We start from the raw sequence: 18138 nt of genomic DNA on the forward strand, positions 1-18138 counted from the left end.
CAAGATTGAAATGTCCAAAATTTCCACACCAATTCGATAGGATATTTCAACACTCAAAGCAGTGTTGATATGGAATTTGTGCCACCAAGAATTGAAATACGACTCTTTTCAGCACTCATTTTAGTGTTGTAAAGTGACTTATTTCAGCACCCGTTTGATGTGATATTACAACACTCAAAGCAGTGTTGATATGGAATTTGTATGAGTTGTTACAGCATTCGTTTGAGAAAATGCAAAGCAATGTGATCGATCAAATTTGAAGAGTGATCGTTTACAATGAAAATTATGATTTTTTGGGCATTTGTCTATTTCAATTCTCGGTTGGCACAGAGCATGATGTGTTACACGTATTGTAATGAGATTTTTTCAGCACACGACCCAATTTTCCTTGGGAAAACTTGGGTCTAGTGCTGAAAAAATCAACATTGCAATACTTGTAACTCAACATACTATGAGCAATCGATCAAATTACAACGAAAATTATGATGTTTTGTGCTTTTGTCTACTTCAATTCTTGGTTGGCACAAAGCGTGTCGTGTTGCAAGTATTGTAACACAACATACTGTTTCGCACTCATTTTGGGTGCGATAATAGTATGTTGTGTTACAAGTATTGTAATGTTGATTTTTTCAGAAAATTGGGTCGTGTGCTGAAAAAATCTCATTACAATACGTGTAACACATCATGCTTTGTTCCAACCGAGAATCGAAATAGACAAATGCCCAAAAAATCATAATTTTCATTGTAAACAATCACTCTTCAAATTTGATCGATCACATTGCTTTGCATTTTCTAAAACGAATGTTGTAATAACTCATACAAATTCCATAACAACACTGCTTTGAGTGTTGAAATATCCCATCAAACGGGTGCTGAAATAAGTCACTTTACAACACTAAAATGAGTGCTGAAAAGAGTCGTATTTCAATGCTCGGTGGCACAATAGTTATTTTCTTAACGCATGCTAAAATGCTTTTTTAGCGAATGAGAGGAGCCGGAGGCGAGTGCTGAAATCGAATTCGCTTAAAAAGGATTTTAGCATAAGTTAGGAACAAGGCTTTTCCTAAACAACGTGGGAAATAAGCGACGTGATTTTTCAACACTTGTTAGGAACTTTTTTTCGCACTCAGTTTTGGACGAAATAAAACTGATTCAAACGACATTGAACACGGTCTATCGAAGTTATTGAATTCGATCACTGAATTGTATAAATTCAATTTATTAAAACGAGCACATAATCTGTAGGAACTTTTAGAAGAGGGAAACAGTTGTGGCTGTGCTGCACTTAATAACTGAAAAAAATGCAAAGGTCATTTTGAATATTAATTTATTTTACAATGTTTTACGTTGACATTATTATGAAAAAAGAAAAAAAGAAAAGAAATACATTGAACCTACCAAGGCTGAAATCATTACAAAAGGACTTTTGATGATTTTACCTACGTTAGTCAAAAATTTGGTTTCAAACTATTTGCCACTCAGCGCAAATAGTATTTGTTTATAACCCTTTACACCCTTTGCTCACAAATAGTATCTCTGGGGGAGCAAAGCTTTTTCTTTGAAATAAATCTTTTAGTCTTATGCGTAAGGGAAAACAACTTGTCATATGTCGGGGCCGAAAATGAAGGAGTTTTGAGACATTTCTCGGATTTTCGGGCCCTTACTCACTTCGTTCGGGCTACAACTCGCGAAGTTGCTAAAATCAATCGTCCAAAACAGATACACAAATCACTATTCTTCTTCAATCGGCAATAGGGGGAATGTAAACCCTTTTGGAGTTACCTCCACTGTGGTAATTTTAGAATTTCTTACATGGGCCCCAGTGCCGAAAATAGTCACATATTTATCCGGAGAGTCACAAAGTTATAGAAAGTCAATGATATCCGGAAAATTCCAAATCTATACAAAAAGTCACTGGAGTCAAGAAAAAGTCACGGAACGTCAAAGTCCTGGCCGCCGTTTTTCGAAGTAGTTTCATCCTCAATTTCTCATCGCAGTGAAATTGGCAAAAGCTTACACTGTTCATCTACAGATGGTATAGAACAGTGAATTAGATATAGGTAATGGAGGTCTACGGAGCTGTATCTTGAACTGTCAACAACCGGTTCCATAACTTTTTTAATTTTTTGTTTGATCAGGCTAGAGGGGCATCCAAGTGTTATTGGTTCCAAGCGGATCAGTGATGCAACTGACGACATCAATCTCTGTTTGACCCTAAGGAGAGCAGACTTCTCTATACGTTCAGACAATATTTTAACATTTTTGGAACGATTTTATCGTTTTCTGAACGATAATATCGTCTTTCGAACGATATTAAAAAGATAATTTCGTTCCCGACGACATTGAACGAGTAGAAATGTCTAGCCATCCACTATAACCCTCTTCGAAAGATTGAATAGAGCCAACAAATCAAATCAATCAGCTTATAAAATCGCTGACAAACTGTTTTACCCTTACGCAATAGACCACGGTGGGGTTGAACAAAACTTAAATAGAGTCGCGACACCACCTCTGATTTTTTTTTCATGTTCTTAATGAAGGACTCGAATACTATAGGAAAACACATTCAGTTCGCGGATCCATCCAGCCGTTTTGGAAAACCGGCACTCATGGCAGTGCGGATCCGCGAACTGAATGTGGTTCCTTATAGTACTCGAGTCCCTCAATAAGAACATGAAAAAAAAATCAGAGGTGGTATCGCGACTCTATTTAAGTTTTGTTCAACCCCACCGTGAGACAACTTAGATTTGTGTCAAAGTATTTTTTTTTGTAAATGGCACCTCTTGATGTACATTCTTAAATGGTTAATTTTTGGTCTAAAGCCAACACAAACAAACGATATTCATTCAACTTAAAGTTTAATTTAAAATATAAGAAAATATTGCTCACATCACACAAAAAAATAATTAAATGGATGGAAAATCAATAAATAAAATTTTTTTTTTTTGTTTTGACTAGGTCTTGACTACTGGAAAATATTATTTTCGTTTTTATGTAAATTAAGGAAAAATTAAAAAAAAAATCTTTTCTTACTTTAAAAAATATGAATTAAGTACGGTCGTAGTTTCACAATATAAATTAATTAAATTAAAAAAAAAAATCTTTTTTTCGGACTAGAAAATTAACTAAATAAAAATTGCACTTCATATACGAAAGTTTTATAAATAGAATTATTTTACAATTATTTAGTTTTACAATCTATAGACTTAAAATAAATGAAATATGTATTCCACTAGAACGTCTATTGTCAGTCAATATTAAAGTGCTTATTACAGTGGGGGCCGGCAAGCAACGACTTTTGCAATAATGTTTTGCTTTCCGATTAATTTAATTTCTAACCTAGAAAAACTGTGTCAGAAACGTTTCTCCTTTTTTCGGAAATTCCACAAGCTGATCCTACATTTACTTGTAGTTCTTAGACTTTGACTAGTGCTTGATTTGGCAATTACATAGAGAACGCCTCGGAGAACGCGCTAGTTGAAAATGGTCATTTACTAAATCTAGTATTTTGCAGCCAGTACATTTTATGTGGATACTGTTGTCTGGGTTGAAGAAGCAAATAATAGAATTGAATCAGATCAGTGTTAAGCTAGTTTCGTCGAGTGTATACTCTACTGCAAATGACTCACTTTTATAGCAAACAAATTTGCAATCTGAATATATATAAGACATGGAAAACACGATCCCTTATTCATTTCAACGATAAAAATCGAGACATTTTTCCATATATGCTAATTATATGCTAATCACTGGTAAAATCGACTGAAATTGACCAAATTTGAACAAGTACAATTCAAGTACAATGTTTCGCTTGATTGGAACTGACTGGGAATTTTATCGTATTCCGGTCAAGACATTTGAAGAATGTGACCTTAGATACGATCAATTTTCATTATGCAGAAGTTTCGGCTACTTGAGAAACGGCAACAAATGCGAATTCTAGAAGAAACGGCAAGTTCTAGAAAAAACGGTTAGAAAAACTGGTGAGTTTTAGAAGAAACGGCGAATTTCAGAAGAAACGGCGAATTTCAGAAGAAACGGCGACTTTTTCGTACATTTTTCGAAACTCGCCGTTTCTTCTAAGACTCGCCGTTTCTTCTCGCCGCTTTGAAATCGGCCACTTTTTGTCGTAAAATTCGCTTCTTCTTCTAGAACTCGCCGCTTTATCTGACCGTTTCCTCTAGAATTCGCCGTTTCTTCTAAAACTCGCCGTTTCTTCTCGCCGCTTTGAAATCGGCCACTTTTTGGCGTAACATTCGCTTCTTCTTCTAGAACTCGCCGCTTTATCTGACCGTTTCCTCTAGAATTCGCCGTTTCTTCTAAAACTCGCCGTTTCTTCTAAAACTCGCCGTTTCTTCTAAAACTCGCCGTTTCTTCTAAAGCTCGCCGTTTCTTCTCAAACTCGCCGTTTTTTCTCGCCGCTTTGAAATCGGCCACTTTTTGGCGTAACATTCGCTTCTTCTTCTAGAACTCGCCGCTTTATCTGACCGTTTCCTCTAGAATTCGCCGTTTCTTCTAAAACTCGCCGTTTCTTCTAAAACTCGCCGTTTCTTCTAAAACTCGCCGTTTCTTCTAAAGCTCGCCGTTTCTTCTCAAACTCGCCGTTTTTTCTCGCCGCTTTGAAATCGGCCACTTTTTGGCGTAACATTCGCTTCTTCTTCTAGAACTCGCCGCTTTATCTGACCGTTTCCTCTAGAATTCGCCGTTTCTTCTAAAACTCGCCGTTTCTTCTCAAACTCGCCGTTTCTTCTCAAACTCGCCGTTTCTTCTCACCATTTCTTTTTGAATTTGTCGTTTTTTTACTTACTAATTGAGGGGCAATGGGGCAGATCGCTCGGCGTGTTAAAACGCTTTTTATGTACAATGAAAATTGGTATTCATTTCGTAAAAACATGAATTCTGTAGGACAGAACTAAACTCCTGCACGTTACATTTCGTAAAAGGATGAATTTCCTAGGAACCAACAAAACGCCTTTACGGCGAGAAGAAAATTAGGAATTGAGTTGATTTGGGATCTCAACTCAATTGACACCACACCATTGACCATCTACGAACTTGACCTCAAAATTGTCATTCTTCATCGATTATAACCAAAAGTTCCAATCATTGTCCATCTACGACCTTGATTTCACAAAATCGATCATTGGGAACTTCGAGACATATTTTCTGATATAAGACCATTAACTTAACAGTCAAGGGAATTAATTTGGATGAAAGGCTATTGTAAAACTGAATAGAACAAAAAATTTTGAGATTTACAGAAAATGCTGATTTTTTCATCTCGCGGTTTCTTGTAAAACTCGCCGTTTTGTCTAACGGGTTCTTTGCCGTTTCTTCTGGAATTCGCCGTTTCTTCTGAAAAATTAAAAAACGACGAATTTTCGAAGAAATGTCGAAAAACTCGCCGTTTCTTCTAGGATTCGCCTTTGTCGCCGTTTCTGCAGTGGCCGAAACTTCTGCATAATTCAATTTTCTTACAGCGATTTTTCCCTTCGTTCACAATTTTCGTTGATGTTTCCACATAAGTGCATTGCAAATCCGGTGGACAATTTCTGAACACCCGACCAAAAATAGGGGACACGTTCTGATCGCAGAATCAACCAACTGTCCGCCTTAAAAGTGTGGATTTGCGTCCTAAATTCAAGCAAATTGTTTTCCCTCAAACCTAAATTTTAACCTAAATTATTTGCGTAGAAGCACTTGTCATAATTCCTTGCTATTGTGGTTTGACCATTGTTATTGTGGTGGACAACTGGTCACCGATGATTTTCTTCAACTTTTTGTTCTCAGCTGCTTGCTTCAGTTGTCGAGGCATCGGAAAAGCGGATTTAATGTGCCATCGCTTCATCCAGTTGCGCAGCGTTTTCCGTGGCACTTTGTGGATTTGTGATGCTCTGTTGGTTTGGATAAATAAATTTTTAGTGAAATTCAGTTAGAGCAAAAGGAACTGAATGTTTACGTCTACTTTCGCATACTGTTTTGCACACGAATAACAAACGAATAGCAACAGAAAGAGCCGCTTAGATGAGAATGTGGCAGTATTTACGTGTGCAAAACAGTATGTCTAAATATTCCGTTGTTGATGGCTTTTACCCATGCAGCTATTTTCCTCACATTTCGGCTGGTTTGCGCACAAAATACGAATCAGAGGCGTAGGAGAGTTTGGCAAAAGTGAAATATTCCAACAAAGCAATCATGTCCGGAGCGATAGCGGAGGACTTGACGCAGTCTAACTTCCAAAAAAAGAACGAAGAATTTTTTTTGAGACGCGGCAATTATATATAGGCGAGAATTTAAGTTTCTTTCCTTTGGCCTGTATCACCACAAATCCTATTCTATCTTATTTGCGCTTCAAATACGAGCAAAACGAGCTATCACTCGACTATGTAACTTTAAAATTGCCGGAGATACATCGTTTTGAAGTTGGTCATTTTGATAGAAAATGCACCAAATGAACGTTTTCCAAACAATCAAAATCTTTCAACTTACTCTGTATGTTTCTATCTGTCTATCTATCTGTCTATCTATCGACGGTCGATCTCGGAAACTAGTCAGCCAATCTCCATGAAATTTTGCAGGAACCTCAGGGTGGGCATAAAAATGAAAATGTGATACGCCATCACCCCAGGAAAAACCAGAATTTTGTTTTATCGGCCTCGAAGTGGTTTCTGAGTGTGGTTTTCGAGGGTTGGGAACGTGTTTTCGGCTGTAGCTCAGCTGTATTGAAACCTACAGAGGCGTGCGACCCATCAAATGAAAGGTATTCGTAACACGATTCGAACAAAAAAATAATTTAAAAAATCGGGGCAGATTCGTTTGAGCTAGAGTGATTAGAGTGACCAAATTTTGAGCTACTCGAGCGTAGGATGAAAGGACTAATATTTTTGCGATTATGAGAGATAGAGAGGTTCTTTCTTCGGCAAAGTCTCAGAGTTTTACGAGTAGAAAAGAAGGGCATTTATGAAAAATGTCAAAAGTTGGAAATGGGTGGGTCAATTGGCGTTTTAGAGATATTTCTTGAATGGTGGCAGATTTTCGTCAAATTTTCGATTTTCGTCAAATTTTCGATTTTCGTCAGATTTTGGAATTTCGTCAAATTTTCGATTTTCGTCAAATTTTCGATTTTCGTCAAATTTTCGAATTTCGTCAAATTTCGTCAAATTTTCGAATTTCGTCAAATTTTCGATTTTTGTCAAATTTCAATTTTCGTCAAATTTTCGAATTTCGTCAAAAAAAATTGACTGGAAACAACCAAAATTTTACCAAAAAAATCTGCGTCGCAAAGTGGCAAATGTTCAGGAACAGACCAGCAAGATCTGCCACATGCGACGCAGATTTTTTTGGTAAAATTTTGGTTGTTTTGACTGGATTTTTTTTTGGTAAAAATTATTTGGCAGATGATGAGAAAAACTAAGCCAGCTTGTTTGAACTAAAATTGGCTGTAAAATTAAATTTTTGCGTAACGAAGCTGAAAGCGTCAACTCTAGCGATATCATTCATTTTAGAAATTGTACTTCAAAGACTGCGTCACACTTTTCTCGAAGAGATTTTTGATGGGATTCAGTCTATCCCCAAAAAAGGTGTTCGTTAACCCTGACAGGAGCAAAGTAATCGCACACAGGAGGACAAAAAAGTGAATATTGTGTTCTAGTATCAATGTATAAAAATCAGTCAAACTACTCTAAAGGGTGAAAGTGACACAAGTCATTGTGTCTATTTACAAAATAACTGATAGTGCTGAACGTCATGCATTCTTCGCCGTACGCAAAATGTGTATCAACAAGAAATTTTAGAAAGAAAATTCTACCAAAAAAATTGGGTCATGAGAGTCATTAAAGTAAAGGGGGCAAGTCAAAAAGTTGCGGTAAATATGTTCCTTTGTCTCTAAAATATATTTTTTGAAAATTTTGTAGTAGCGGACTTGCGTCACGCCCACTTGCGGGAATGATATATTTCACTTGATTTTTAGTTTAATGTTTACAGTGGTCGTCAGTGATATTCAGCTGCTTTTCACTTGGTCTACCCATACAAACAAAACTGTTCATACTTGTTTAAACACACGCAAGCGTTTGGTGGTGGTAAAACAGTATAAAGACCCACAAACAGTTTTCTTTGTAGTAGTGAACCAGCTGTAAAACAGCTGAAACAAATTTCTCTACTAATATTACTGACATTTTCTAAAATTGTGAGTTTTCGTGAGGCTCTGGACGACACTTTTAATGAACCGTAGAACCAACAGCTGGAATCAAACTTGTAAAAATAGCACGAGCTATGTACAACGGAATATCTAGCACCTGCGAATTATGGAAATAGAAACAAAACTAGTTCATTACCTGTAAATACTTTCACCCTCTTTAACGTCCATTAAAGCCGCATATAAAGCGTCCGTCGTGTATGTTCTCGGTTGATTCCCACGTGGATTACGAAGTACCACAGCGCTCGGTGATGGAGAACTGCCACCGTTATTCAAAATGGTCATACCCTTTTTCAGCAAAATTTTCCGACTAAACGATTTCCCATTGTTATGCGTCATCGAGAGATTTCCCATTGATCGCCGATAAGCGCTCGAAGCGAACAAATTCTTTGGCATATTGTCGTGGTACTCGGCACCCTCATCCTTTATTTGTGTCTGGAGCAATCCGAATGGAATCAGACGAGGCATGGCTTCATCAGACATTGCTGCATTAGGCATATCGGCATCATCACAAATGTAAGTTGAATCGCGCTGTTCCTGTTGCTGGATATCATCATCGACTTCGTATTCGTCATCCATGTACGGAATTTCAATTAAATTTGGCGAACAAATTATATTTTCAAAATTTTCTCCCGACATATTTGATGCATTTGTGTCGGCCTGCGGATCCGATGGTCTTGCCGATTTCTCGGTGTGTCGGGGTTGGTTCGACCTTTTCATGGTTGTGATCGGTTTGACCGATATGGTCATTGTATTCGAGTTGTATTTTAGAGACGGTGGCAGTTGCGGTGGCATTTCGACAATTTCGTCGTCATCATCATCATATTCTTCGTCGTCGATTACACAAAAAGAATCGTCGACTAATGGTGGTGGTAGGGAAGCAGTTGGTGTCTTCGACAGAGGCTTGTTTGTAACACTATTTTTGTTCACTATGTCACTACCGATTGCATTTCGGTGTGTTTTATGTGGCGATAGGTTTCGTGATTTGTAATTTTCAAATAGATTTTCATTGGACTTAACACGTATATTCCCACCACCACCACCGTTACTACCACCGCCGACGATGACGACATCGTCGCCAATTGCAGGCGACGATGTAAGAGATTTACAGATATCTCGAGATTTAGTATGTTGCTGGTGTAGAGACGATTGGCGGCGATTTGTAGTTATTTGGCTATCTGGTGGGGTTTGACGGTTTTGAGGTGGTTGTTGTTCATCAACAGTTTCTGGAAGCAAAAGAGACATTTTAAGGTAAATGTCATCTTAGGTTTTGTGTAAACACGGAAATTTATGAATGTTTGTCGTTACAGTTGGACATTGGAATTAATTTTATGTTACGTACGCATGTTACGGCAGGTCTACGCTCGAAATCACATAAGATATCATCTAAACCCTTAACTTAACAAAAATGGATGTTTGCGTGTTTTTGCGTGATAAGTCACAATGACCGATCATTTTGAAAATTACATGGCATCTATCTGAAAAGTCGCCTCATAAAACCGTTTTTATTTTATCATTTTGTCATAACAGAACCATGGCGGGGACCGTAATAAATGTTTTGTTCATTTGCACCTTTTGTTTACGAAAAATTTACTACAAGAAATAGACGAATGTGGCAGTAGAAGCGTACGAATGATCACCATGTACTTTGTTGAAGAATTGCAACATTCAAATATTTGCTCATAACATTGGGATAATCGAATAATGCGACATGGCAGTTACATTTTAGTGTAATTAAGCACAATATCCATGTGGAACAAATATACTCTGGGATATAGATCACTTAGAACGAGATCAAAAATTTAAAAAAAAAATCACCCAATCTCTATTGTGCCTCTTGGAGTGGGATTCTTTTCAAAGAACAGCCTACCGAGGTCAGACTCATTTCCCATTGGACTTTTAAATATGTTCCTGGAAAGGTATTTATATTCGTCACTGGAAGCCAGTGTGACTGGTGGGAGGTGATCACAAACGGAAAACTTGCACTTTTCATATGGAAATGTCTCTAGGTCCACGAAATGTACATGGTGGTGTGGGGTGTCATTAGAAAGGTGTGATGGGGTTCCGCAAGCATCTACGATGAAATTTGAGGACTTAACCTATTACAGACGGTAAGCATGTGACCAGTATTAATGTTGGATCTATTACTTCAATCGATTAAATATTTTCAATTAATTTCAAATCTTGTACTTCAATTTTTTTAACATGAATTTTACTATATAAAGGATCATATTACCCAAAGCTTCTAGAAATTTTCATATGAAAAGTGCATGTTTTCGGTTTTTGATAATCCTCCTCTGTCCACACAAGCTTCAGAGATTTTTTTAAAGTGGTTTTCGCTTCTAGGAACGAATACCTTTCTCGGCACGTATGATTTACGCGTTATAATACATATAAATACGAAAATGTCGTAACGTTGGTAATGCATGTGGAATGAATAGCGTTGATTGGACAGTACCTGTTACTTCTTATAATTCCAGGACTGTAGACTGTTTTTCAAAAGAAGACATGTCTTCAACACCCAGAAGAAGATTCTTATAGTTTTACAAAGAAAGCAAGCTTGGAAACAACCTGTAGGTGTAACATCGTTATTACAAACACGATTTTACAACACAAAGATCGTCGGATTGGACAGTCTCCTGTATCAGTTTCGGTCGGTTTTGAACTATGAACTTTGCTGACGAAAAGTGGACTCTTTAAGCTAGCGGCGGCTTAAATTTTTTTGACGCTTACAGATAAAAAAAAACTCTTTAAATCGGTGGAAATGCAACCCTTTCGTCATAAAATTTTTTTCTATCTAAGCAGGGGGTGTAGCGGAGAGCGCGTCCGTATCTTTGATACACGTGCACCCTGGGTAACGTCAAATGCTCTCCAACCGCAAAATGGGAACTACTGGTGTCAGTATTACTGACGTAAAAGTCGGTTCTGCTTCTAAACCGAGCAGTCCCGGCCCATTCCACGAAGAACCCCGCGGAATTTGATGCAAGTCGATCGGAGCTGGGAGTTCATGATTCCATCCGAAGTGGTCATACCAACCACGTACCCTACCCGAGGGTTTGTATCGGTACCACGGGAGCTGGAAGCCCCCCGAGAACCAGAGAAACTCTCGGTATCGGGCCCAGCGATGGTTGAGGAGCCTATCCTTGGCTGAAACGTGGTGGCTGTCGGTTCAATTGCGCTTTATGCGCTGGGGTACTGCTCCCGGGGAAAGTGCAGTAAGGGTTGAGATGGGCTCTGGCCTCACCTTTGGTAATGTTGGTGCATGAACACCGGCATAAAAAGGTGGTTCTACCCGCTGATTGAGCGGTAATCTCGATCAAATCCTTTTTGGGAAGGAAGAGCTGTTAAGCTTATGGCAGGTAAGCTCTCTAATCTAAAGATATGTTATTCTATCTAAGCAGATAGATAGGCGACTATTAGAACTCAACCAGCCCAATTTGATTAAATAATAATAAAAATGTGTCGCTAAAATCTTCGAACAGCCGCATAAAAGAATGTTGTTTCCTTTCCAATGACACCTCCCACGACCATGTACATTTCGTGTACTTCGAGAAATTTTTGTAAGAAAAGTGTAAGTTTTCAGTCTTTTTTCGGTTGAAATCATCAACTGTGCATATCTCAGTGTGGATGAATTTTAAACCCAGTAGGTTCTATTTTCCCCGGAAGTTCATGCAATTACCTTTCTAATGACACCCCACACGACCCTGTACGGCTCGTGTAACTAGAGAAATTTGTGTAAGAAAAGTGCATGTTTTCGGCTTTTGATCTCCTCACACTAGCCACACAAGCTTCGACGAATTTTTTTGAAAGTGGTTTTGGCTTCTGGGGTCGAATATCTTACTGGGCACATACAAAAAATTCCAATAGAAAATGCGTCCGATTTCGGTCTTCTGTTTTTCAGAAGAATCCCTCGTAGGATTTGACTGAGTGACTCCACAGTCACAAAAATATCGGGGAACGGGACCAATAAATTAGGTTTATCACACGAAAAAGCTTTAGCAAAAGTAAAACTTCATAGGGAAACGTCAACAGTCTGTGCAAGAAACTGGTACTACTATCCCAAAACGTATCTTTTATTGATCTGGAAACAACTTAAAAATCATCATGCGTGATTTTCCCAAGCCTTATCTAAGGCCCTTGAGCATGGCACCACTTTTATGGAAAGTAGATTGGAAATGGCCAGGTAAAAAGGTTGATGAATTTTCCAAGACATTTTTGGGGGAACCCTTAAACCGACTTCATTCTGACCAAAAAAAAGATCTTCCATGAAAATGGGTGAATGAGCCATACGAGAACAGAAGACATTCGACTTTAAAGGTTTTTAAAGGTGAATTCTAATACGGCAGTTACTGTGGTGACTGGTGAGCCATTTTTCCCAATGACTTTACTTCCAAAGAATTAGAAATTGGTAATTTCGCACATGCATAAGACAAGCAGTGCTATTCAAATATTTCATGAGCTACACTGTAGGTCCACTTTAATTTATGTCGCCGGAGTTACCGATTGTATATCGCGTTTGAGAGTATTGCTTGACAATCAAAGATAATTTGTTACGAAAAAAAAGGCTTGTTACGACCTAACGTCTGCATATAATCGTGGACCACAGATTTTGTCAACTCAAGATATAAGACGCGTTCAATTCAGTCGAGGCTTAGCCTCGAATTAAGTCTATCAGTGTCGTCAAACTCTGACATACATTCAACGAATACTTTTCGAACGTGCACAATGTCTAAACTTACCAGATTGCAATTTTCCTGATCCATCCAGATCGTCACTGTAGTCCACTCTCATTTTCAAATCTGATTCATCTGTGGAAAATGTTGACGAATTAAATAAGCAAGCACGATGCCACACGGTTGATCCGAACACTTACCATCATCTTTGATATTCAATTCACTTCCGCTTCCATTGGCACTATCATCTCCATCATCCAGGCTTATACTCGTACCAGCACGTGAAACCGATGAGGCGTTGCTGGTTGTTGATTGAGCGGATAGTTTGATTGTGGCCGCATTTAACAGTTCAGTGCGTAGAATATTCGTTATTTGTGATGTAGACGATGTTACATCTAAACCAGCCGTTGTACCGCTAGGAGACGAAATGGCAGGGCCAATGACAACTTTACTACTGCTACCGGATCGCGATATACACGGAGTCGATGTGTTTGATGGTGTTATCGTGGATGAATGGTTTGTGGCGGGTGTGGTTGAAACTGTATTGGCTGTTGAATTTGTGGCGGTTATGTGATGCAATGACGTATTATTGTTTGTGGTCGATGCCGACGAGGACGTTGTTGTACTATTTGTTATATGATTCAAATTTAAAGCTGCGTCCGTTCCGCATAGACCACGAATTTGTAATGCTTCTGCACATTTGAGTAGATCCGGTAATCCCGCTTGAGATACATTCACTTCGCCTTTGTACATAAAATCGACCAGTGCTTGTATCTCCCATAGTTTTATGTCTCGCGGCAGAATGATTATGGGATGTTTGCATGGATTTTCGCCGAGTAGACTTTCGAAATATGTGGAACACGCAGCTAATACTAATCGATGACAGTGGACCTGATGGCCTTCGCAAGCAAGTGTTACGTCAACGAACCGTTGACCGGCTAACAGCTGTAACAACAAAATTATTTTATTTGCGACTGTTCGACTCTGGTAAAAATCATCACTCGAATCTTACTTGAGGGAAAGCCGCTCCTAGACTGCCGAGGTGACTGTTCCATCGGACACAAAATTGCTGGGAAATTCCAGCGCTCATATTCATTCACTCAACAAGATCAATACGAATGGTCTGGTTCTTTGGTATAATATTTAAAAGTGTTTGTTCTTTGGTTCCTGATCCTTTGGTTTTCTATTTCAAAAAAGAGAAAATTTCTTAAGTTATTCGCTCGAAAACAGTTTCTGAGTATCAATCTTGAGTAGATGCAAAAACAAACTCAGTACGGGCTCCCCACACTCATCCCACTACACACCTGCACATTTACGAAAACGGTAGTACAATAAGATGTATTGACCATTTCCTATGGCCTATGGCCTATCACAAGTGTTGATGTTCTATTAAGTTAACCTCGATGCCAATTCAAATTTTGCCTTCGAAATACACACACTGGTTAGCAATCAATTGAGATGAGGCGACATAACTACACGGTCAATATCGTCAGGAACGATATTATCGTTTTTTAGACGATAGTATCGTCTAAAAAACGATATTATCGTCCAAAAAATTTCATCCAGGACGATAATATCGTCTAAAATTATAAATTTTAAAATATTTTCAGGACGATATTATCGTTTTCTTGACGATATTATCGTTTAAAAAAACGATAATATCGTTTTTAAACGATAATATCGTTTTTTTGGACGATACTATCGTTTTTTTTGATGATACTATCGTCTAGAAAACGATACTATCGTTTAAAAAACGATAATATCGTTCAAAAAACGATAATATCGTTTTTTTGACGATAATATCGTCCTGTATGAAAATATCCGCTGGACGATATTATCGTTATTTTCTTTTTCTGAACAAATTTATCGTTATTTTGGACGATATTATCGTCCTGGGCGATAATTTTTGGGACGATAATATCGTTTTTAATTAATTTATTTTTTTAAATTTGAGACGATAATATCGTCCAGGACGATAATATCGTTTTTAATTTATTTAAAATAAAAATTCTAGACGATAATATCGTCCTGGGCGATATTATCGTTCTGGATGGTTGTTGAAGACGAAACACAAAATCTTGTAGATAAACACCTTTTTATAGACGGCAAATATATATTAAAAATTGGTTCATTTGGTTCCGTAAATTTAAATTTTATATACAGTGAACGACATCTCAAATGTCTCACTGTCAAATTTTTCTGAGAATTTTATTGTGTCATTGCAAATTCACAATGACATTCTCTGAAAAAAATGACAGTGAGACATTTGAGATGTCGTTCACTGTAGAAAAATTACACAGACTAATTATGAGACGATGCGAGAAAAAAAAAATAACTCCTAAGTTCCGACACCGTTCCGGCGCCCGGCTCGCATTGCGGCCCTCCGCTTCGCTCCGGGGCAATGGGCCGGATCGCTCGGCGTGTTAAAACGCTTTTTATGTACAATCAAAGTTGGTATTCATTTCGTAAAAAGATGAATTATTTAGGGACGAACTAAACGCCTTTTTTAAACACTGATGTGTAGGTGATTTCCTCTGACAATTGTTTTTCGATATTTTGGAAGAGAATTCGGTTCTTGCTGCACCTCTGAGTAAAATTGAGTCCTGGACAATATTACCACCCAAAACTAAACGATAATATCGTCCTGAGCGATATTATCGTTTTTTTAAACGATAGTATCGTCCTGGACGATATTATCGTTTAAGAAAACGATAATATCGCCCAGGACGATATTATCGTTTTGGACGATATTATTGTACAGAAAACGAAAATATCCATTAGATTTTCTAGAACGGTAATATCGTCCAGAAAACGATAATATCGTTTTTTGAACGATAATATCGACAAGAAAACGATACTATCGTCCAGACAATATTTTAGAATTTTTCAATTTAGACGATATTATCGTCCTGGATGAAATTTTTTTGGGCGATAATATCGTTTTTTTGGACGATAGTATCGTCTAAAAAACGATAATATCGATTTTGAGACGATACTATTGTCCAAAAAACGATATTATCGTTTTTTTGGACGATACTATCGTCTAAAAACAATATTATCGTTTTTTAGACGATAGTATCGTCCAAAAAAACGATAATATCGTTCCTGACGATATTGACGGTGTGGAAATGACCCGCCACCAAATCAATTTCTTCTTCTAAATAATTATCGCATATCTTTCTCTAGCCTTTGGACAACCCCGCACAACAGAAAATAAAATTTGGATTTCTATAGCAATCTTAATTTGTCAGTTCCATACACAATTAGGAACGGGCAGTAATTCTAGAACAAATCACTTCACTAGAAAATGTGCAAGACTTTGTCATTACAAAATTGATACAAACCAACAAAATTTGTTACCATTTTCGAAATTAAATGGACAAAAACTAGCAAAACTATACGCTCTTTTAATGGGAAAGATGACGTTGTATGTACACTACCCTCAAAGAAACGAAACAAGAGAAAGGGGACAACAAAAAATCAATTTTTTTATTTGCTTAAATAAACAGAGGGCACACAAGGAAACAAAACCCTCTTACATTTATACCGACACTCACACACACACATTAACAAATCATTCCTACAACATATCGATGAATATAATACTACCCACCACTCTCAAAATGAGTTCTTATGTGTTGGGGATGAAGTACACTGTTAAATGTTTGAATTCAACTTTATCATCGTAATGAATTTTCAATGATGCGCAATGTTTCATTCAAGCGAAGAAGTAAAGTAGTTTCTGAATGAGTCTTGTTTTCGATTTATTGAATAAACTATCGAAAAGAGGCAATGTTATCAAGAACATCTTTTTGGTGAATGTGTTCAGATATTAAGGGCGGCATAGATGAAGTGGTGATAATTGTGAATTCTGAAGATTCTGGCAGAGGACAGGACCTTCGAACCTACAGACCAGACTAACCTATTTCAGATGAAAGTCGACTTTTGTGACAGAAAGAATCAAAACCCCGAATTTGAACACTTTTTCTTTGGCCCGACTAAATATTAAGTACAAGTACACTACTTGCAAAACACCCGTGCTACACAAAGTAGACGATTGATTAAGATTAGTTTGCTTGTACACTTTGATGAAATATGCATTGTCGATTAAGTAGAAAACAAAATGAACAACTGCTTGAGAAACGTAAATGTTCCCTCATGATTGCAATCCTGGAGTTATTTTTAGACACAAAAAAAAATTAATAAAAAAAAAACGTTCGCGTGGTAAGACGTTAAATGCAGAGCAGACGCTTGGGGAGAGGTCTAAATAAGAGTTTGCGATGCAATCAATTTATAGAACTGGGCAGGCAAACTTTAGGCCCAATCGAACTGAGAATCTTTAACTCTAACAAGCAGCAGTCCGTTTAAAAAATCCGAGAAAATGTTCACATCAGTTCGTATATAATATTGCGACATTTGTACTAAATGGGATATTTACTATACAGACATTTATTATGTGATTTGTGCAATGAATGTGGGACTAAATACGCACGATTTTCAATTCGGATCGAAATCACTACTCAATTCCACTGTAACTTGAATTTATATGGTCAAGTGTGTCTCCAATTTGACTATTCAGAGCTGATTTATTAAAACAGCGCCCCTTACAAGCGAATAAAATGAAAATATTTATATGTCAAAACTTTGTACGAAAAACTACATCAAGTCTCAGTTGACAGACGAATTTGGTGTTCTTAGATGTTATGACAGTAAGGTAGCGAGCAGGGCTATCACTCAAATTTATTTATCACATAATCGTAAACTCACTCAATTGATGACAAAATGTTATTCATTTTAAGAAAATGCAGAAAGAATATATCGTAAACGCGCCATCTTCGATTTTAAATGTCTTCCACACAATGCACTTACACACAGAAGCAATCGAAAGGCTTCCATATCATTAGAAATTCTGATTTAGCCTTTAATCACGCATTGTATACACACTCTATCCAAGCGCATATATATCTCAATTCTTTCTATTAATGATTAAGGGGATCACATAACATACCAATTTTTTTCCAAATATTTTCACATTGTTTTAGAGTTCGTTAAATATTTACATCTCCATCTTAAAAATATTGGCTATTTTTACAGATATTTTATTGAAAGAAAAAAAAATGTGTAGAATATGTTCTTGTCGAACGAACAGTCACCACTCTTGAGCACCACACACTCAACTGAATCTACTCATAATATTAATTTTTACATTTAGAATGGTCTCGCACACAACTTTACTGCAACGCGTTAAACAAATTTTGATTGCGTTGTTCA

The 18138-nt window shown here is 37.4% G+C and overlaps 1 protein-coding gene across 2 annotated transcripts; it reads right to left on the reverse strand.

Moving 5' to 3' along the window:
- Window positions 1–5668: 5668 nt before the first annotated feature.
- On the reverse strand, window positions 5669–18046 carry LOC119083569 (longitudinals lacking protein, isoforms H/M/V-like). 2 transcript variants are annotated; one of them, XM_037193313.1, is made up of 6 exons: window positions 17876–18046; window positions 13880–14050; window positions 13068–13812; window positions 12934–13002; window positions 8334–9420; window positions 5669–5894 (listed from the first exon to the last, which is right to left on the reverse strand). In XM_037193313.1, exons 2-6 carry the CDS (start codon window positions 13961–13963, stop codon window positions 5717–5719), a joined length of 2163 nt encoding a protein of 720 aa, XP_037049208.1. In that variant the 5' UTR covers window positions 13964–14050; window positions 17876–18046; the 3' UTR covers window positions 5669–5716. The 2 variants fall into 2 exon arrangements, with proteins under 2 accessions (XP_037049208.1, XP_037049209.1); XM_037193314.1 differs by lacking the exon at window positions 17876–18046 and adding an exon at window positions 17635–17738.
- Between the last annotated feature and the right edge of the window lie 92 nt (window positions 18047–18138).

The sequence above is a fragment of the Bradysia coprophila genome, unplaced genomic scaffold (assembly GCF_014529535.1).
Source record: "Bradysia coprophila strain Holo2 unplaced genomic scaffold, BU_Bcop_v1 contig_70, whole genome shotgun sequence".
Taxonomy (NCBI): Eukaryota; Metazoa; Arthropoda; class Insecta; order Diptera; family Sciaridae; genus Bradysia; species Bradysia coprophila.